Raw genomic sequence first — 20,618 nt, 5'->3', positions numbered from 1 at the left:
GGTCAGTGGGAGAAATGCGTCTCTTTCTTCGACTGGGTGAATACACTAAATGAACATGGTCCGACTGTCAGCAATATGTGCCCTTTGGCTTGTATTTAACGCAAACGGATACATGCGTGAGTCACAACCTTACATTGACCATTAAGTGTAAGTTTAAGCAGCTAAAATAAGAGATAAGCAATTATCCATCTCTTCAATCAGACCCATTATGTCTTGGTTCACTGTCTCAGTGACCTTTCCAATTAACTCATTAAAAGTCAGTGTCTCACACACTGCCTGTTTGAACTTTTTGAGTTTCAGTGGCAACAAATTATGAGCAATGCTATCCTAAAGCACTCAGATGTGTTAATATATTTTAAGTTTGCTTATTTGTCTTGTAGATTTATTATATTCCATGCATTGCAATCATAAAAACTTTTAATGGCCAGGTACACAAAGGGCTCTACATGACTCTACATTGCTCTCAGTGTACCTACACACATAACAAAAAAAACAAAAAGACAGCAAGCTAAACAGAAACAGACACGTAACAGTGTACAGTACAAACATAAGGCCTATAAGCAAAACAACCACATTTGGAGACAGCAAGATAGTGTCCTGAAGTATAGTGCAACATAGCAACACAAGGAGCACATTTTAAAATAACTTTTTAGTATCTTGCAGAATTGCTGATATTCACCCTGAAGCAAAGTTCACAGACATGAGTGTGGAGCAGGAGCTCATGGTCACTGGCCTCAAAGTGGTAGATCTGCTGGCACCCTCTGCTTAAAGTAGAGATTGGCTGGTGGTTTATCTGACACTCTATTGTAATTTTGGTCTGCACTCACATTTTCATACACGCATTTCATGATGGTTGATTCTTGTACATGTTGTTTTGCTTCAGGTCTGTTTGGCGGCACTGGTGTTGGCAAGACTGTGTTGATTATGGAGCTGATCAACAATTTGATCCAAGGCTCCCAGTGGCGACTCTGTGTTTGCTGGAGTGGGACAGCAAATCCATAAGGGTTACAACTTGTACCATGAAATTATTGGTGTCCGTGAGCTGTATTTATTTGTTAAAACACAATTTCAGTTTTCTTTTGACTTAGCTATTTAAAAAACTTAATGCCTAATAAGGCTGACGTTTAGCCCATCAGGTGGCGAAGTTTCTTGTTTAACTCCCTTTCTTGCATAAGGAGGTTGGTGCTGTGTTCTTTGAAGGCTTCAAAGTCCTGTAAAGTAATGAAAATATGAAAATATGTTGAGCATGTTCTAAGACTTGTATAGGCCACTGTCAATAACACAATATTTCATATTCTTACTAACCTTTTTGAACTTCCCATAATTTGATGTGGATTCATCAAGAGCGGATTGGAGAGACTTCACTTTTACATCTGCATTAACCGCTTCTGCTTCCTGTTCAAACCTGAGGCAATGTCAGGGACAAATAAAGACATGGACAATGTCACACTTCAGAATTTTCCATTAAGCAGTAGTGTTTTGTTGATGCACCTTTACCTGTCCTCTGCTTTGGCCCTGGCTTTTTTCTCTTCTTTCCATTTTATCTCCAGCTGCTGGATTTCCTCTTGTTTCTCCTGTATTGAAGACCAATTTGTGTGTGCATAAAGTGATTGGTTCATCTGTGCAGGGCTTTGAGTTCAGTGAGGAGAACAAATAACTTATTATTTTTACCTGTATTACTTTTCCTCTTTTCATAGACAGATGCAATAATTTGTCCTTCTCTTTGGTGAGGCTTGTTATGCTTCCTCTCATGTTGATTTCCTTCAAAGCATGCTGTTCTTCAGCCTTTTGTAGCTTCAGCTTAAGGTCTGATCATGGAGAGAATGCCACAAGTTTACAAGTGCTTGCATTTTGTTGCACTCCAGAGAATAATAGAATATTGAATACCCACCTTTGCACATCTCCACAGCATCTCTGTGTTGTTGCTGAGCATCATGCAATTGATCAAGTAGCGATGCTTCTTTGGCTTGATGCCGAGTTGCTTGTTCCTGGAGTTTTGACTGGCATCCAGCTAATTTCTCCCTTAAACACAGATGTAAAATACTGCAAAGGTATTCAATTAAGAATAACAGAGAGAAAAACAGCAAATATATACATTTTAAAAGCTGAAACAAGAGAATGTTTGGCAGTTTTAGTGGACAAATTACTGACAGGATGAAAAGATAATCAAATTTCTGTTAATTGACCAATAGATTGATCTTTCAGCACTATTCATTTATTCTTCTTCTTACCGATATTCATTTTCCTTAATTGTGTATTTCTCTGTCAGCTGTTTGATTTCTTCCATCAGTTTTTGAACAAACACTTCCTTATCTTGTAATTTTTGGGAGAAAAGTGTTTCATTTTCTGACTGCAGCTGCTTGTTTTCCAGCTTTAACTGGGCGTTCTGTTTTTTGTGCTCGTCCATGAAAGCAATAATGCCTTGATTGTTGGCAGCTAAATCCATAAATCTCTTTTCCAATAGCTCTGCTTTCTTTCTTTCGCTGTCCAGTTTTTTCTGGTAGTCTGTTACTCTGTCCTCCAGCTCCGTATTGATTTTCTGCAGGGCATCACAGCGAAGAAGCAGCTCATCTGCTCTGTGCTTCAATATGCAGATCAGACTTGACTGTTCATCTATCCTGGACCGCAGCATCCCTGTGTCCTTTGGAGAAAGGCTTCGAAGTTTCTCCAGTGCCTTCTGCATACTATCCAAATGCTGAAAATATGGAAAACCCTGTGTTAAAATATGACACACAGTTGCTTTTGGCAGCTTCTTAATTATACTGTCACTATTTTTATAGGATGCCCCCGCATTAAAAAAATCAAAAATATAAATTACATATTGGCATCACAGAAACATGTTAACTGTTAAAAAGAGGTAGCAACAAAGTCCAATTCAAGAGTAGGACTGTTCAACAGTAGAACTATTCAGATACTTTACAGTACCAATACAACAATGTAAAAATTATTTTAAGTAAAAGCTGTCAACAAAAAGTATTATCAGCTAAATATACTGTAATTATACTAAGTATCAAAAGTTAAAGTACTCGTTATGAAGGCAGAATGGTTCCTGTCACTGGTATAATGTTATAACGTTATATCATTGGATTGCTATTAGGTTAGTGCTTTACGACGTGTAGGATGGCTCATTTGACAAATTTCCTTTATATACAGTTGGGTTAAAGCATTCCACTATTTCAGCTCATATTTGTATATAAAGCATTAACGTTATCAAATAACAGTTGTAGAGTATTTGCTGAAAGGGGCGTTGGGAAAATGCGAGTGACGGCTCATTTGGCCGCAGTGAAATGTAGTAATGTACAGGCATGTACAGTTGTAAAAAGTCACGTTAGAATAAAATGGAAATATTTAATGCTTACAATTAACGATTAGATTAGATGTCAGAAACTTTTTAACAATGTAATGTTACATGTAGCCCATAGTACATGAGCGCATAACGTTAGTGTAACGTTGCCAAACACATGAGCTCAAATAAACTCAGAATATCATACTTTTAGAGGAAAGTAGCGATTTTATCACATGAGAATTAAGTTAGCACAATACTAGATAACAGGTGGGCAGAATATCAACAACTGACGTGTTAAGAAAGTTGAAGTTGAAGCTCTTTTTTACGTATTTAACATTACATAACTTATAGCGAAGTTACTTCAGCTATATGGGACCGTTTTTCAGCAAGTCTCAAGTTTTCTTAAAGACATAATACACTCGTATGTAATTTAAGATTATGTGACCGTTGCGCAAGTAAGATGACTTGACATTCAGTTAAAAGTATAACGTTATTCATTAGCAAACTAGCAAGTTAACGGTTAGCTAAACCTTAGCTAAACCAACCGTTAGCTAGGAGACTGAGAGTAAGTTAATTTACACACTCTCGCCAACGAAGACCCCGCAGATTTATCGTTTTCATCGATAAGTTTTACATACCTCCGTGTTGTTGCCCTCCACCTTCATTAAGTTTTCTGCATTTATCTGTGGAGTTGCCATTATGAGAAAAAATACCCCCCATCAACGCTTTGTAGAATTCATCTTCAAGTTTCAGTTACTCGTCGCTAATAGAAACCATCTTTGACCAGTACTCTCTGATTTAGCACAGCTGCAGGTGAAACGCTGGTGCTCCTGCTCGGCCGCAAGATGGAGGTGTTGGGCTTCAGATCAGCCACATTCACTGTCAAGGTATGGGTCATCTCGAAATTTAATCATGGTGGAAAAGTCAGTAGTTTTTAGTTTTTTTTACTGTTGCTAAAATCGCTTTGGTACATCTTTTAGTAACTTGATTGTATGTGTCAGTTTTCATTTGGAGGCGTAACGTTAATTAGCGGATGTACCGTCGATTTAATTGTTTTATGCATTTAAGTCACTTGTGAAATAGGGAAATATTCTTAATGGACCTTAAGAGATCCCATTGTACCCGTATGGCTTAAGACACTGTTCGCCTCATTTTCATTTAAAATTATTTGCATTTTCCTGTCGTAGGTTATATTAAGCCTGGTGTGGGGAAGTGCGTGTATAACATGCAACCAGGGAGGGTCCTTGGTCAAACTCGGACCAGGGACATTGGGATTACGTGACTCGTCTGGTCCTTCCGGACAACCCAATTTGCAGCTCTTCATAGTTTTATATTTTTATTACTCCTCATCATTAATTTCCTCTCAAACGCCCACAGGCACCTAAATGCGGAGCAAATAAACATGATAACCCGAGAATGATAACCCGCTGTGAGTGAAAAATTACCGGTACTCGGGACAAGTCGGACCTGCATGGCATTATGCAGATTCCAGGGCCAGAGGGATTTATCTGGAGGGGCCGAGGCTGGCTTGGGGGAGCGGCTGTCCTGGCCTTTGTGCACGCCCCTTTTCATCGACTAGCGGGCCAAGAAAGACAGAAGAAAGCAACAGCATCCCAGCCCCAGTCCCTACAGCTCCTCCATCTGCACAGCGGAGCTGGACGGACCAGCCAGAATGTGGACATCACTGCTACTCAAACTCTTTCTCTTCTTCATATGCTGTGTTAGATGGTGCCACTCTGAAGGTAAGTAGTGTGACCCCCACCCCCCCTTAAACATTTTTTTTTAACATTCATACAGGTTGTCAGCTGAATGATACATTGAGGACCTGCAGAGTTGTTGTGTTACTAGTGAGTCACCCAGTGCACTTGTTGCTCATCAAAACAAACCGTGCAGGGAAACTGAAATAAAATCTGTATTTATTTCTTCCATCCAATGAGTAATAGTTTAAATGTTGATGGGATAAATTAACTGAACACATTGAAATAACCTTGTGGATGATTCAAAAAGCCACTGTTTTAATAGAAGTACACAGTCTCCTCCAGTTGTTCTGATGTGGCTACTTGGGTAAAGTAATGCTGGCTCTAGAGCTAAATGTTTTACCACGTAGTTTTACTTTAAAGGTTGAGCACAAAGCCGTCCTCACACAGATTTGAGGTTCTCCTGAGGAACCTTTGCCTGAGCTTTACTGTTGCTAGGTAACAGAAAAGAGCATGTGACTTACAGACAATCTGTGAGGACTGAGAGCTGCTGGTACAAATCTCACTCAGTGGAGCAAACTTTACGCTGCGAACCACTGATTCAAACTCGATTCCAGCTCTAGGAAGAACTTTGTTTTGCTTGATGTGAGGCGGTGACAAAGTGTTGGGACACTGCTCTTTATGCATGGCAGTCTTGTGTTTGTCGCTTGTGTTTGTAGCACAGCTAGATCCTACTTCTCAAATTGTAATCTGCTTTCTTTTGCTCAACCCTTAGTATGTAAGCTCCTTAGTGTGAATCAAGCAACTAATTACACTGCAGCTGCTGCAGAATGGAGCCATTTCTACCTAAGGAGCAGTTTGAAGTTAAGAAAAAAACTGTACCACGAGTAAGGTCATGGCTACAGCTTTCTTATTTATTTATTATCAAAGTTCCTGGACCTATTCTTTTATATTTCCTCATGAGCTAATAGACACACAACAAAAGAAAAGGTGGACTGTCCATGCAAATTACAGCAGCCACAGTACTTGTAGCTGAAATTTGCTGATGACAACTGAGGGGTACAAAATGATGAGTTGACTAAAACCACAGACTCTCAGTAGACTTTGTCAGTATGTTCACATTGATCATTAGCTTGGATTTGTTGTGATTAACAGACAGTGATGTAGGCTGCATAAATAAAAATCACTGAGTAATTTATCTTTTTTATCTTTTAATAGCAATTTCATATTATATTGAGTAACAAGTGCTTCCTGAAGGCTATCTGGATCAGACTGAAAGATGTGTCACTTAATAATATATGCAGAAAGATTAGTAATGGTTTATTTATGTAGTTTTACTGTGAAGTGACAGGGTACTTTATCTAATCTCTGCTTGATCCTCCACATATATCCTTTAGTTTGATAATTATTTGTTCCCCGACCTTCTGTAAGACATTATCTAGCCTTTGGGCTTGATGCTGCTGCAGAATGCTTACACTGGCATTAATAGCTAATGTGACGGTCTGAGGGGATTTCATGGTGCTGGTTTGTTAACTATCCTCTGCCATTTTTGCTATTCCAGACATGTTTTGTCAGTAAACTGAGTTGTTTTCTCCATTGATCATTGCCCAGTGAAATCTTGATAACCTATTTACAGTAAGAACTTTAATGGTATTGCAATTTTTTATTTCACAAGAGGAATATGAAACAGAATAATGAAGTATTTTGGTTAGTTGTGGGGCTTATCTTGATTTGATCAAACCTGTTTTTAAGCTTCTTCCGTTGTGTTCAAACTTTTCAAGACACACAAACTTGGGCATCATGTGCATGTAAAACCTCACACATGCCGGCTTCTTTCCGGAGCCTAAATCCTTGTGCAACAGTTACACTTCGTTAGAAAAAGGAACACATTTGGCACAAATTGAGAGCAGATCCTTTATTTTCCTGCAGCTCCCTCAGTCTAAGTTACAGACACTGACAGTTGGTGAGCTGTGACTCACTGTACAGGGGAAATAGAAGTTGTCCATTGGCTGTGTCACTGCATTGTGACATCTTAATTTACGGTTCTTTTACTCATGTCTTTGTTAAGGCACATACCAAAAATCATGTTGAGTATTCCGCAGTTCTAACCAGACCAAAGTTTTATTCCTCTCACCATTTATTCCTTCCTTTTGCTCCCATGCCACTGCCAAAGCCCCTTGTTTTTTTCACTGTTTTGTGTGTAGCAGTAAGAGCCAAAGTCACTTGTTTGGCAATTGACTGCATTCTGCTGCATTGATTTCCATATGAAATAGGCAGCAGCACTTCGCTCTGACAGCATGGACGGGTCCAGCGTTTCATGCTGCCAGCAGCCGTTTTCTCCACGTTTCTCCACACACATTCAGTGAGTGCAGAGGGCTGGGCCAAAACAAGATGGTATTGATGAAAGCTTGAAGGCATCTTTCAGGCGCCCCATGACAAGAAAGAGATGTTTCAGTGCCAGTTGACAGGTGTTTTCTTAATGGGTGGCCGTGAGAGAGGAACTTATGTTCCACTTTTGTTTTACCTCATTGCAGGATGTAATCCTTACTGTACTCTGCTTTCTGCTGTCCATCTCCAAAGTGCCTTTTTTTAGGGTGACACTTCCAGTTATGAGTTTGCATCCCTGCTGGCACCTCTTTTGTGCCATTGTAATTTCACAGTGGGGTTTAAGGCGTTTGGGGGGGCTTCATTCTAATGAAAATTCCTCTACTGCTCTTTGTTGGGCAATAGTAAGGCGCCCTTATCTTCCTGCATGGATAGTGCGGTGCTGTCTCCTGCTGTGGGTTTAAGTTGCTAATTAGAAAAGACAAGCCTAGAAAGAAGGGAAAGGACAACATTAAATAACACAAAAACACTCAGCCAAAAAACTAATTAAAGGGACAGATCATCAGATTCAGGTTAAACATTCTTAATAGCAGAATTGAACCATTCACCCCGGCTTTTACCTTTTCTTATATTGATTGACGTAGTGAAATTGTGACTTTGTCAGGATGAAGACATAGAAATTGGAGGATTTAGGAAAAGCTACAAAGACAACGTTCTTTTCAGAATGTAAGAAGAACCTGCTCAGGAGATAGTGCCGTTGAAAGGTTCAGCTTCAGTGTAGCTGTCACCTTTCCCAGAAGTAATACTGTCAGGAAACACTGGCTGCATTTGAAAGCCTCATGCAGATTGGTTTCTCCTTAGCATATGTGGTTTTAAGTTGTCAGCCTAGCTGTGAATGTATGGCAACTATAAAAATCTTTCAATTGTTTTGCAAATGTTTACTGTTTTATTTTATTGTTACATATTTGACATTCAGTTTTTTAACGTTTGTGGTCCTGTACAGATAGTAGTGATGTCTGGGCATTCATACTTAGATGTGTTGAATGAGTCCTTCATTGTTGAGGGAAATATTGTATTTTTGTTAGATATAAGATATTGTATTTTTGTTAAATACAGCGCATCTAGCTGTTCTACTGTATGCAACACTTGTGCCTGCTACCATGCTATAGATAATGCTGAAACCTCTGGGATCACTAACTTTCAACAAAGGCTCCCTTTGAGCAGATTGTGAGCAATTTTATCATTAGTAAACTGAGCAGGAAAAAAAGGTTAGTCTCCTGGATAGCTGCTGAAGGAGTTAAATATACAGCTTGTCTTGCTGGGCTGGCCGTAAAGCAGTTTGGTGGTGTGCTGGCTAATTAATCTGAGACAAAAATTCTTGATCGGAACGCATGCAAGGCTTTTAGTGCTGGAGCACAGGCAATGAACCCACAACTGTTGTGGAAGTTCATCCATCTTTAAAAGAGAACATTACATAAAGGAGATGATAAACCTGTGACTCTAAATGCAATTAAAGACATTACATTTTTTGCTTAGGTAAACACACATGGCCTAAAAATGTTATACGATGTTTAAATAATTCCTTAGAACTAGTAACTTAAGCCATTATAGTGGGATTATATAGCTAAAGCTACGGGGTACTGCAACATTTGATTTGAGATAAGAAACCCCAATATTTATTTATAAGTATAAACATTTTTGATCAAGAAGGAAAGAATATTTCCTAAATGCTGGATAAGACAGCACACCAGATAGACCACCAACCCCATGTGTGCACCACCAATCATCACCTCGTTGCTCTTCTCACGAAGAATTTGGGTTGAAATGGTTGCGGTACCACCCAGTACCACTATTTATTCCAATTACATTTCAGACCGGACAGGAACAGCATGCTCCATAAATCAGGCTGTCAGAGAGACAATCAGAATTGCACATTCCTATTTGGACGGGTCTGATGGAGTGCTCTGCCACTGAACTATGCTGCCTGAATCAATCTCTGCTGGAAAACGTCAGGGAAGGTAGAGTGGTGGTACCTTATCTCTACATATGCCACTCAGTGAGAACATCAAAAGGAGGCTCGGGATGAGTGCAGTGAAGGTTGTGTAAGTGTTGGGGGGATGGCTGGCACGCTTGTCTCCAAGGCTTGTCAATGCTGTTAACAGCATGCTTCATCAGTGGAAGGCATCGCTGCCCCCATATGCCATGTTTTTATTAAATACAGAGTATATATGAATGTTTCAATTCTCTTTTTGTGACCATATTTTTTATAGCTTTTTCCCCTTTCCCTAAGGACCCAGGATGGACCGGATGACATTTTTTTTTTTTTTTTTACATAATTAAACAAAAGGAAATATACAATAAAATGGCAAAAACATTGATGGAAAGTACTAACTATGGATAAGAATCGTAAAAGTGTGAAAGAAAAAGCTTAAAATCACGCACTGAATTATGCTCAATTTGAAATATGTGTAGGATGTGAGTTGGGGCAGTTTCGCTGTGGGACAGGCCGATGTATACCAGGGGACTGGCACTGTGACGGCACCTCAGACTGCGTGGATGACTCTGACGAACACGGCTGCCGTGAGTTACTCATTATATCATATTGTAGGCCTGTGTTTCTCAAACTGTGTGTGTGTGTGTAGGGGGGTAGATCCACTTCAGGGGGGTTGTGGATGTTGAGTGGACCTAAAGATGCATGAATATGATTCATGTGGTGACATTAAACAAACAAAAGTTGTTGGGGGGCTTTTGATGGGGGGTGTGACAGAAAATGTTTGAGAACCACTGATGTAGGCCTCTTCTTTAATCTATGACAATGCATCCATCAAATTTTGCAAATTGCCTATATGTTTTGTATGTAAAACAATTATCTGCTAAGTAAATTTTTGTCAAGTTTAAAGTACAGTATTTCCCTAATAACTGTAGTGCAGCAGTGCAAGTAAAATTTTACTCGAAAAGTACTGTACTGTATCCACCACTGGATTACTGTAAATAATGAAATGCTCTTTGTGTATTCCAACAGCTCAGGTAACATGTGATGACAGTCATTTCCAGTGTTTGAGTGACGGCGAGTGTATCCCTGATGTTTGGGTGTGTGACGATGAGGAGGACTGTGAGGATGGCTCAGATGAGAGGCAACACTGCCGTATGTATATTATGTTATTCGAAATTCTTTAGGGGAGCTTCTATATGTTATTTATTTTTTATCCAGTTGTCTTTCAGATGAGTTGAGATTGAACCACCTGAACACTTATACCTATTTTAAAATATATATTTTCATCACATATACTGTATATTTAGTATCTGCTTGGTCCAGTGCTTTACTGAAACTACTTTTTATCACACTTATTTAAATGGAATTATTCAAATCCAGAATGTAATTTTTATGGCTGTCACTATTACATTAAATTAAATATTCCTGATATGTGGATGAAAGTATGTGGGTGTGTACAATAAGATCTTTTAAAATGAACCCTCCAAAGTGTCTGTGGGACTGAGGAAATGTGTTCAGTACCTATATCAATGCGCTGCTAAGTCACTTCCCAATCTGTTCCCAGCTGGAAGGACGTGCAACAGTGGCCAGTTCAGCTGTAGTAACGGGGCATGCATCCCAGGAGAATACCGGTGTGACCGTCTGGCAGACTGCTCAGATGGGTCTGATGAGAGAGATTGCCGTAAGTCTTCTACAGGGTGGTTTCCTTTTTTTTTATTATCTCAGTCTCCTGTGGCATTTTAATCAATTTGTTAAGATTAAGAGGCTTGCTGACTGACAGAAAGGGCCACAATATGCTTCTTGTTGTCAGAGGTTGATTGCAGATTCCTTGGTGGATTAGTCAAGCTGAAGTTCAGCTGCTATGCCATTATTGAGCTGACACGGTAGACTCACAGCACTACACACTGTGGTAATCTCACAATTGCATAAAGAATGCTGTGGCAAATGCTGTTGTTATGGTGGTGGCGTTAAATTTGAGTCTCCATTCGCTGAGCTTTTCCTGTTTTAAAGGCTCAAAAGAACACAGTTGTCAAGCTGATTTGAATGTATAACGTTATCCTGATGATGATTTAATCTTTCAGATTACCCCGAGTGTACACAGCTGAGGTGTGCTAATGGGGCATGCTACAACCGGACCCAGCGATGTGACCACATACTTGACTGCCGTGATGGCTCAGATGAGGCAAATTGCAGTAAGAAGCCAATTCTTATGAAATTTTAGTTTAAGTGGAAGTCATAGTTGAGTCTTCCAAAAAAATTTAACTAAAAAAGCTATTCCATCCATAGCATGACATCATCACCAAATCGATCTTTTTTGCGATTTTCGGTTGTGTTTTCTTTAGCACAGCACTGTAATACGGGTCTGTTCCCGTGTCATAATGGGGTGTGTGTTCCTCAACGGTACGTCTGCGACCATGACGATGACTGTGGGGACCGAAGTGATGAGCTAAACTGCAGTATGTAGCCTCTGTCTTTCTACCCTCTACCCTTAGTTTCAGATCTTTTCTGTGTATTAATATGCTCCACTTCACCTGCAGCATATCCTACATGTAGAGGAAACTACTTCACCTGCCCCAGTGGCCGCTGCATCTACCAAGTCTGGCTTTGTGATGGAGAGGATGACTGTGAGGACAATGCAGACGAAAAAGGCTGCGGTATGGGCACAACTGTTGGAAACCAAATGTCCAAAATCTAGTTAATTTTTACTGCTAGGACTAGAAACATTAGACATCGGGCTGGTTAAGGAACACTAGCATGGGTAACAACTCAAACTCTTTGTGTAAACCTGATTCATCTCCATGGTTGGTTTGGGCTGGCAAGACGCTATGCCTGTGCTCCTTTAAGTGTGTTATTCAAATGCCTCTTTGTGGCACAGATCGCGCAGCCCCCCAAAGGGCTTTAGAATTCCTCCACACGGCTGTGAAGAGTGTGTGTTTTTAGAGGATGGGCGGCAGAAGCCCTCTGAGCCCCCCATGTGACCCCCTCAAAGTTCCACTCCCCTGCATCGATTTAAAGTGACAGTGATTTCCCTGGTAATAAAGTCCTAGTCACAGTTTTCTTAAGATCAGTACTACATTCCTATGAAGATAAGGCTGCCTGTCTTTAATACACACCTCACATATTAACACTGATTATGTTTTAGTTCAGGCTAACACAACTCTTTACTGTCCTTTTTTTCTTATTTTGTTTATCCTTTTCTATGCGTAAGCCTGCACAGACAAAAATTATGAATTTGTTTTGTCTGCAGATAACGTACCACAGGAGTGCTACCCTGGAGAATGGCACTGTCCATCTTCTGGCCTGTGTATCCCCATGGATCAGCTGTGTGATGGGACCGCTCACTGTCCCCAGGGAGAGGATGAAACTAACACCACTGCTGGACGCAACTGTAGTTAGTACCAGCACGACTAGTACACATTATGTCATCTAATATCACAGACACGGTCAAATCTAATAACTTGAAATAATGCAATTCACTAATTTGGTTTCTGTGTTGGTCAGGTATCTGGAAATGTGCCTCTCTGAGCTGTGAGCATCGTTGTCATGCTTCCCCTGATGGAGGGACCTGTTCTTGTCCTTCTGGATACATTGTCAGCAGCAACAATAGTCGCTCGTGTATAGGTATATTCCTTCATTGACTACTTCACCCTGATTGACATTTGTTCTTTATATACATAGTTGCAAGGATAAGTTGGGATGTTCAGTGCTTGTCCATATAATAGAACGTATCTACTTCGGCTCAGTAAATAAGATTAGCAGTAGCTATTGCTAGGGACATCATTCTGTTAACAACACAGATGTTCAATCACAGGATAGTACACAGCTCTACCTAAATAAGAAAACTTGGTGCATACACTGACACTGTTCTTATTCTGACCAGAGCCTAATAAACTCAAATCAGGTTTGCAAGATCTAGAAGTGTTTTTGTTAGCATTCAAAAGTTCAGCACACAAACTGTTGGGGCTCATAGCTTAATTTGTAAGAAATGAATGGGAAAGACGGGAAATTTTGTTGATTTATATTTCAATACAGTTTTTTGTTGTTGTCTTAAAAACATGTTAAAAGTCTAATTTGACACAAACAAAATAAATCAGTGTATAATCCTAATCTGCTGTGATTTTGGTTTCATGCTGAAGACTTTGATGACTGTTCGATGTGGGGCGTGTGTGACCAGCTGTGTGAGGACCGCATAGGTTCCCATCACTGTAGCTGTCGAGAAGGCTACATGCTTGAGCAGCACAGATACTGCAGAGCTGATGTCTCAAGTGAGTATCATTTCCTCTCTGTTTGAACAGATTATATACAGTATTTATATACAGTATGCTCAGATTTTGAATGTGTGAATAATCTATCCAAGTCCCATTAGCATAGCCCCCTTTCCTGTTTGCCAATCACTGTGGCTGCTGAACTGAGCGTCTGCACTTCTTTCTGGTGCATCATTGCGTACTGAATGTTGTTTTAGTTAGTCTCTTGCCTTTGTGCAACATAGAAATAGTGTTGACCTGCGGCTGACCTCTCTGCCTTTAGCTTTAGTGAAAAGATAGTAATAATGATAGTGGCTAGAAAGTACTAGTAGTATTAGTCTGAGTCAGGGATCTGAATTATTGTGCTACATTCCGTAAATTTCCTCTGATATTAGTTGAGAATGCATAGTAACCTAACTTTTTCATGCTGTGTTTTGTAACTTGTATTTTGTTATCTCTGCAGCTGGGGTTCCTTCTTTGATATTTTCTAATGGCAGAGACCTGCTAATAGGTGACATCCATGGCAACAATCTGCGCACTTTGATTCACTCACAGAACAGAGGTGTTGCAGTGGGAGTGGACTTCCATTATAATCTCCATAGGATTTTCTGGACTGATACTATTCAGAATAAGGTATTTTTTCAATCCGATTTCCATAGCCAATGTCATTCGTCCCTATTTACTACAATGTTTAGGGCATTACCTTAATGGAATATTTAGTTGTCCGGGTAAGAGTTTACAGGGAGTAGACCAGTTTCTTTTTGGAGTAAATACACAAGTTCGACTGGAGCTGGCCAGGATGGAATTCTTTCAGTTATCCTTTAAAATATCAGCCATGTTGATACTATAATAATGGGATAGCTATTGGCTCCTTTGTGGCTGGGTCATAATGAAGGGAAGTAGATGTGGAATGGAATCCAAATGGCCTAATCTTGAAACCTGTCTGATAGGCTGGTATGATGTTCACATACCAGGGTGCAATTTTTGTAACTTGATCTTGTTCGAAGTAATCGTGCTGTATTTGTTTTCAGTGGCACCGTCCATCTATATGCATTCTTTGGCCAGCTAAAAAGTCTTTGTTCTGCGTATGTTTTGGCTCCTCAATGGTTTGAACTGCAGCCACTGAGCTGAAAGGCTAGGACATATCTGTGACTGGGTGTCTGTGTATATCAGCCACCTCCATGGCAGCATGTCAGATTAAAAGTAGGGAAAGCACAAACAGGGCATGTGAATGCAACCAGAAAGGTTAAACTACCAGGATATTTCCACATCTTCAGTTTCTCTTTAAACAGGTCAGTTGAAAATCCTGCTTTTTAGACGTCTGGATCTTGTTTCCAAAGAAGCAGGGCTGCTAAGAGCAGCACCCCCCTAACCAGCTGCCAACGCTTCCAGTCTGAGAAACTAGTCCCATCATAGTATCAGTGTGTGGCAGGTTCAGAAAACCAATTTACAGGCTTCACAGAAATGAAACAAGACAGAATCATCAGACAAACAAACAAACAATCTCTCTCTCTGTTCTTTTCTACTTCCTAAAATGTGTTTCTTGTTATTAACTTTACACATATGCGTGTGGCCGCTGTTGACTACAATATACTACTCTTAAATCATCTTCTTTCTTAAAAGACAGGTTCACATTCTTATACGTGTATCTTAAAATAACACTTGCATGTCCTTATGCTTGCTCTAATTGTCTCTCTTGTTCATACCGCCCAAAAACGTGATCCCCTCTTGAAACAATTTCAGTTTAAGTTTATGTTCTGTCTAAAAATGGATCCCAAAGTTTAAACAGAGCTAGTATGAGGTTTCAGCACTGTGAGTTAGACAAATAAGACTATATTCCAAAGTTGTAGTCCTATTAGCCCAAAAATCCCTCGTTGCATTACTGTGCCTTTGCAGTAGCTCAGCAGGCAAGCACTGTCCATTGAAGCGCCAAGAGTGACTTTTGTACCCACTTGATTTGTCTGACTCACACTGCTGAAGCCTCAAGCCTCCTAAATCTCAACTTTAGTCATTTTTTTTAACTCAGTACAAGGACTGCGGATTTTGTCTCCCATCACTGACATTGAAATCGATGTAAGAAGGGATTTCTTACATCGATTTTGTGGCCATTATGAACAGGGGTAACAATTACATTGTCCAGTGAGTAACACCTTCGATGTACCTACGGGTGTGTGAGTAATATATTAAAATATACTTGACAAAATGAAAACTTATCCTTTAATATCTTTATTTGTGGTAACAGTGACCACCTAAGGGCTAATTTCCTGTCAACAATGGCGTCTTTTGTGTACAGGTGTTTTCTGTGGATATGGATGGTTCCAACATGCAGGTGGTTTTAAATATATCAGTTGACTACCCTGAGAACCTGGCGGTGGATTGGGTGAACAATAAACTGTATGTGGTGGAGGCCAGCGTCAACAGGATTGACATGGTGGACTTTGATGGAAGTAACCGGGTCACACTCATCACTGAAAACCTCGGAAACCCTAGAGGACTGGCGGTGGACCCCACTGTCGGGTAAGCACATCTCCCAGTTTCCATTCATTCATCTAACCACACATTCCCAAACCCCACATACAGTATCTGTCTTGCTCCATTGGCGTGGAATAATGGGGTGTGTGTGTGAGATTAGCAGATTGCCTGGGTGGATTAGTGAGGAGCAATGTAAGTGATGACCCTCATTGTAATCCAATAGTGTAGTTCAAGGGGGAGTAGAGCCAGGTGGCTACAGATAAATTGCTTATCGTAAGTTAACGTACAGCTCTGTGGAGAGATGCACAGCCACCCACCTGGGGACATAATGTGATGATGTGGATGCTAGACTTAATTAACAAGAGGAAAGTTTCCTATAAACTTTCTTAATTGAATACATATATTGTTATTTCTGTGTTCCCAGCTGTACAAAGCAGTCCTAATGTAAGCAGTAATGATCCCACCTCAGAGATAACTGGCAGATTTAACATTTAAACTCCTTTCACAGGTATATGTTCTTCTCAGATTGGGAGGCGCTGAATGGACAACCAGGCTTGGAGCGGGCCTTCATGGATGGTACCAACCGCCATGGGATCATTAGGACTAAACTGGGCTGGCCAGCTGGTATCACACTGGATATCGAGGCCAAGCGCATCTACTGGGTTGACAGTCGCTATGACTACATTGAAACCGCAACATATGATGGCCTTCATAGGTAAATATGGCTTGTTATTTCTCATAAATAACAACATTTTTGTTGAATTTAAAGCAAAAACATAACAGCTAATAATTCTGTGGGGTAAACAAGTAGAAAGGCATTTATATTGTAATAAATCAATGTTTTCAACATTCTTTAATAGAAAAACAGTGGTCCACGGAGGTGCTTTGGTCCCACACCCATTTGGCATCAGTCTGTTTGAGCATAATGTCTATTTCACGGACTGGACCAAGATGGCCGTGATGAAAGCCAACAAGTTCACAGACAGCAGTCCTCAAGTTGTTTACAGTACATCTCAGGCTCCACACGGTGTAGCAGTAATACATCAGCTGAAACAGCCACATGGTAAGCCCCTCAGTGAAACAAATATGTCTTCTTCAGAGTGGTCCTACTGATGCAGCTCACAGTTCTGACAGTTTGATACAGATTGTCTGCCCTGTAACTGCAAGTGTTTCTAAAGAAAGAGCCATGAATAGCTATTGTTAAAGAAAGATGGATCTGAATCCATAATTCCTTTCTTGTAACTTTGCCAGTTACTGGGATTTTTTTGTTTTTGTCTCCAGTGTCAAACCCTTGCAGTGTAGACAGAGGTGGATGTGAGCAGATCTGTGTTCTGAGTCACAGGAGTGACAATGGAGGACTGGGTTACCGCTGCAAATGCCGCATGGGCTACGACCTACATGCTGATGGCAAGCGATGTTTTGGTAAGAGATCATTTCTCTTATAACACTAGTAATTTATGTCTTAAACAGCTCTCAGTATGTTTCCTGGTTTAAAGTGTAAAATTATACTTAACGCCCTAAAGATGTAATGGTTCACCTGAAACTCACCTTTACAACAACCCCCTAGGGATTCATCTTGTTTAACCCTTTCTTTTGTGTTATGATGTTTTTCTGTGGCTGAATGTCTTTGGCATGAATGGTCATTTGGTTTAAAATGGTCCTCCGATTTCTTATCTACAGCTGTGAGGCAGTTTCTGCTGTTCTCCAGCCAGCTGGCTGTGAGAGGGATCCCCTTCAACCTCTCTTCTCAGGAAGACATCATCCTGCCAGTCACTGACTCGCCTTCCTACTTTGTCGGTGTGGATTTTAGTGCTGAAGACGATGCAATCTTCTTCTCAGACACAACCAAAGATATTATCTATAAACAAAAAGTGGATGGGACTGGTGAGCATCTTGTCAGTCTAGCTGTCTGGCTGTCTAGCTGAATTGTTTAGAATTTCCAAGCCCTTGGATAATTTCTTTCCGAGCAGAGAGCTCTACCATGTGATTCGGTCAGGCTTATACAGGGAGTTAAGGGAGTGCTTGATGGGGCCGACTGGTACTATGGAGGAGGGAGCGGACAGGAGCATGGACAGGGGAAAATGGATTATATAATAAACTTACATCTCAAACAAATGACCTGAAAAGGAGTAGAACAGACTAATCAAGAATACTTTATATTTATTATTAGCAGTTTTGATATTTAGTTTAAAAACAGTCACCTAAGCTTTGGAAGGTAGTTACTAACGTCAAAATCACGAGCAGTCAAACCACACAAAAAAAGAAACACCGCTGCTCTGATCAGTGATGTTGTTTTTGGAGCTGCTCTAGTTTTTTTTGTCTGGTCCGCATGGGGAAAATTTAAGCTGACAGCCTATTTATTTAAATGTGTTCCTCTTTCATCTCTGTGTTAAACGGTGGTCTGCTTTGATCTGCACAGGCAGGGAGGTACTGGCTGCCAATAGAGTGGATGGAGTGGAGGACCTGGCTTACGACTGGATTTCAAAAAACCTCTACTGGACTGACCCTCGATACAGGAGCATATCTGTCATGAAGCTAGCTGATAAGTCCAGGAGAGCCATCATACATAACCTCAACAACCCGAGGGCCATCGTGGTGCATCCTCTCATTGGGTAAATCTATAGAAGACCGATGAATTAATAGTATTTTTGTGACTGTTGTTCCTTGAAGCAAATATTGGTATTTTGCTTATACTCATTCACACAGGGGTTATGTTGATTATGTCGGGTCAAATATACAAGTATAAAAAAGCACCTTTGAGATATGTACGGATTCAGTGGATCATGTCTACATTCCATATCTAAATAAAAGAAATGTTAGCCAGTTAACTGTTTCAAAGTATTAAATGCAGGCACATTTTCAAATGAAATATGACATTGACGCGTGTAGTTTATTTTATTTCGACAGGTATATTTTTTGGACTGACTGGTACCGGCCAGCGAAGATTATGAGGGCTTGGGGTGACGGGTCACATGCCCTGTCTATTGTAAACACTACCCTTGGCTGGCCAAATGGCCTAGCTATTGACTGGAGGTGAGTCAAACATCCTAGCCATCAACTAACCCATCTTAGCCATGTGGCTATAACAAGAGCCTCACAATACACCATTTCACCTTCTTTATTACTCTTAAGGTTGATGTCATTTTTCATTGTTTTACCCCTAAATTTTGGTTGGTATAGCAATGACTTTTTCTGATCATTCCTCAGACCTCATTTGTGACTGTGACTTATTTTAAACTCTTGCTCTCTGCTCTGATCTCCATCCAGCGCAATGCGTCTGTATTGGGTGGATGCCTTCTTTGACAAAATTGAGCACAGCAATTTTAATGGACAGAACAGGATTTCTTTAGACCGCATTACCCAGATCTCCCATCCATTTGGTCTCACCATCTTTGAAGGTAATACATCCTGGCATAAACAAAAAGCTGCCTATAAAGTTCCTGTACAGGATCATATATTTATTTTAAATAAAGAGCATTACGGTTAGGGTTACAGTTCTTTTCACTGCTGTTGACTTGAACTGTGGTTTGTCATTCTTGCTTTAATGATGATCATGACAAAAGAGCAATTACTGTTATGTGATGAAAGATAAAAGTAACTGAGGTTATGCTCTGGTGCCCCTGTCCCTCGAAGGCTATGCATATTTTACTGACTGGCGCCTGGGTGGCATTGTACGCGTGCGCAAGACCGATGGTGGGGAGATGGTCATTATCAGAAGAGGAATCAGCCACATCATGCATGTCAAGTCTTTCAACTCCCACTCTCAGATTGGTCAGTAGCTTTATTCACTGCTCTTCTCTCTCCACTATTAATATGTAGCTGAGGCTTGCACTTGTCAGTCCTATTCCCGGTAATTACACTGCACTCTTCTTCTCAGGTTCCAACCTCTGCAACAGGCAAGCAAATCCAAATGGAGACTGCAGCCACTTCTGCTTTCCAGCCCCAGACTCACAGAGAGTGTGTGGCTGTCCATATGGCATGAAGCTGTTGCCCAACCAGCAGACATGTGTGGAAGACCCTTTCAATGAACCCCCCACACTGCAGTGCGGAGCCAACTCCTTCTCCTGTGGCAACGGCAAATGTGTCCCAAACAGCTACAGATGCGATGGTGTTGACGACTGCCATGACAACAGTGATGAAGTCAACTGTGGAATTAGCAGTAATGCTTATTTTTGTAAAACCATTTCATTATACAGGCCTGACCTGACCAGAGACAAAAACAGTTTCATGTCCCTTTAAAAAAAAAATCAGTTTAATATTACAGTGTGTAATCAAGATCATCATCTCTTTCTACAGACACCACCTGCTCCCCCTCTGCGTTCACCTGTGCCAATAAGCGCTGCGTGCCATCAGGATGGCGCTGTGACGGGCAGAATGACTGTTTTGACAACAGTGATGAGATCAACTGCCCTACGCGGGTGCCTGGAACATGCCCTGCCGATAAATTTACCTGCGCCAACCACCGCTGCATCCCACATACCTGGCATTGTGACACTGATAATGACTGCGGGGACAGTTCAGATGAAGCTGACTGCCGTGAGTATACCCATAGAGGCTTAGAATTAACAAGATTTGCTTATGTTACTTCTAAATACACAATA

General features: G+C 40.6%; 2 protein-coding genes across 4 annotated transcripts in view; one reads left to right on the top strand and one right to left on the bottom strand.

Moving 5' to 3' along the window:
• Positions 1-399: 399 nt before the first annotated feature.
• Positions 400-4,111, bottom strand: zgc:172182 (coiled-coil domain-containing protein 89). 2 transcript variants are annotated; one of them, XM_038720471.1, is made up of 7 exons: positions 3,925-4,111; positions 2,232-2,695; positions 1,892-2,043; positions 1,672-1,808; positions 1,498-1,574; positions 1,306-1,405; positions 400-1,211 (listed from the first exon to the last, which is right to left on the bottom strand). In XM_038720471.1, the coding sequence occupies exons 1-7, from the start codon at positions 3,982-3,984 to the stop codon at positions 1,125-1,127; spliced, it is 1,077 nt and encodes a 358-aa protein (XP_038576399.1). In that variant the 5' UTR covers positions 3,985-4,111; the 3' UTR covers positions 400-1,124. The 2 variants fall into 2 exon arrangements, with proteins under 2 accessions (XP_038576399.1, XP_038576400.1); XM_038720472.1 differs by having other exon boundaries at positions 1,892-2,022; positions 3,925-4,109.
• Positions 4,112-4,685: 574 nt separating this feature from the next.
• Positions 4,686-20,618, top strand: part of lrp2a (low density lipoprotein receptor-related protein 2a) — a 48,813-nt gene continuing 32,880 nt past the window's right edge. For both annotated transcript variants that reach the window (XM_038720469.1, XM_038720468.1), the window contains exons 1-22: positions 4,686-5,028; positions 9,781-9,888; positions 10,331-10,453; positions 10,866-10,982; positions 11,383-11,493; positions 11,644-11,757; positions 11,839-11,955; positions 12,549-12,692; positions 12,803-12,922; positions 13,438-13,566; positions 14,009-14,178; positions 15,839-16,062; positions 16,526-16,732; positions 16,878-17,080; positions 17,299-17,439; positions 17,698-17,901; positions 18,437-18,629; positions 18,925-19,050; positions 19,285-19,415; positions 19,651-19,788; positions 19,895-20,176; positions 20,314-20,553. In XM_038720469.1, the coding sequence (XP_038576397.1) occupies positions 4,959-5,028; positions 9,781-9,888; positions 10,331-10,453; positions 10,866-10,982; positions 11,383-11,493; positions 11,644-11,757; positions 11,839-11,955; positions 12,549-12,692; positions 12,803-12,922; positions 13,438-13,566; positions 14,009-14,178; positions 15,839-16,062; positions 16,526-16,732; positions 16,878-17,080; positions 17,299-17,439; positions 17,698-17,901; positions 18,437-18,629; positions 18,925-19,050; positions 19,285-19,415; positions 19,651-19,788; positions 19,895-20,176; positions 20,314-20,553 (3,412 nt within the window). In that variant the 5' untranslated portion in view covers positions 4,686-4,958. The remainder of the gene's footprint in view (positions 5,029-9,780; positions 9,889-10,330; positions 10,454-10,865; positions 10,983-11,382; positions 11,494-11,643; positions 11,758-11,838; positions 11,956-12,548; positions 12,693-12,802; positions 12,923-13,437; positions 13,567-14,008; positions 14,179-15,838; positions 16,063-16,525; positions 16,733-16,877; positions 17,081-17,298; positions 17,440-17,697; positions 17,902-18,436; positions 18,630-18,924; positions 19,051-19,284; positions 19,416-19,650; positions 19,789-19,894; positions 20,177-20,313; positions 20,554-20,618) is intronic.

The sequence above is a fragment of the Micropterus salmoides genome, unplaced genomic scaffold (assembly GCF_014851395.1).
Source record: "Micropterus salmoides isolate LMB-PRFRI ecotype aquatic unplaced genomic scaffold, ASM1485139v1 Ms_hic_scaffold_15, whole genome shotgun sequence".
Taxonomy (NCBI): Eukaryota; Metazoa; Chordata; class Actinopteri; order Centrarchiformes; family Centrarchidae; genus Micropterus; species Micropterus salmoides.
This window is presented reverse-complemented; position numbering and strand designations above follow the sequence as displayed.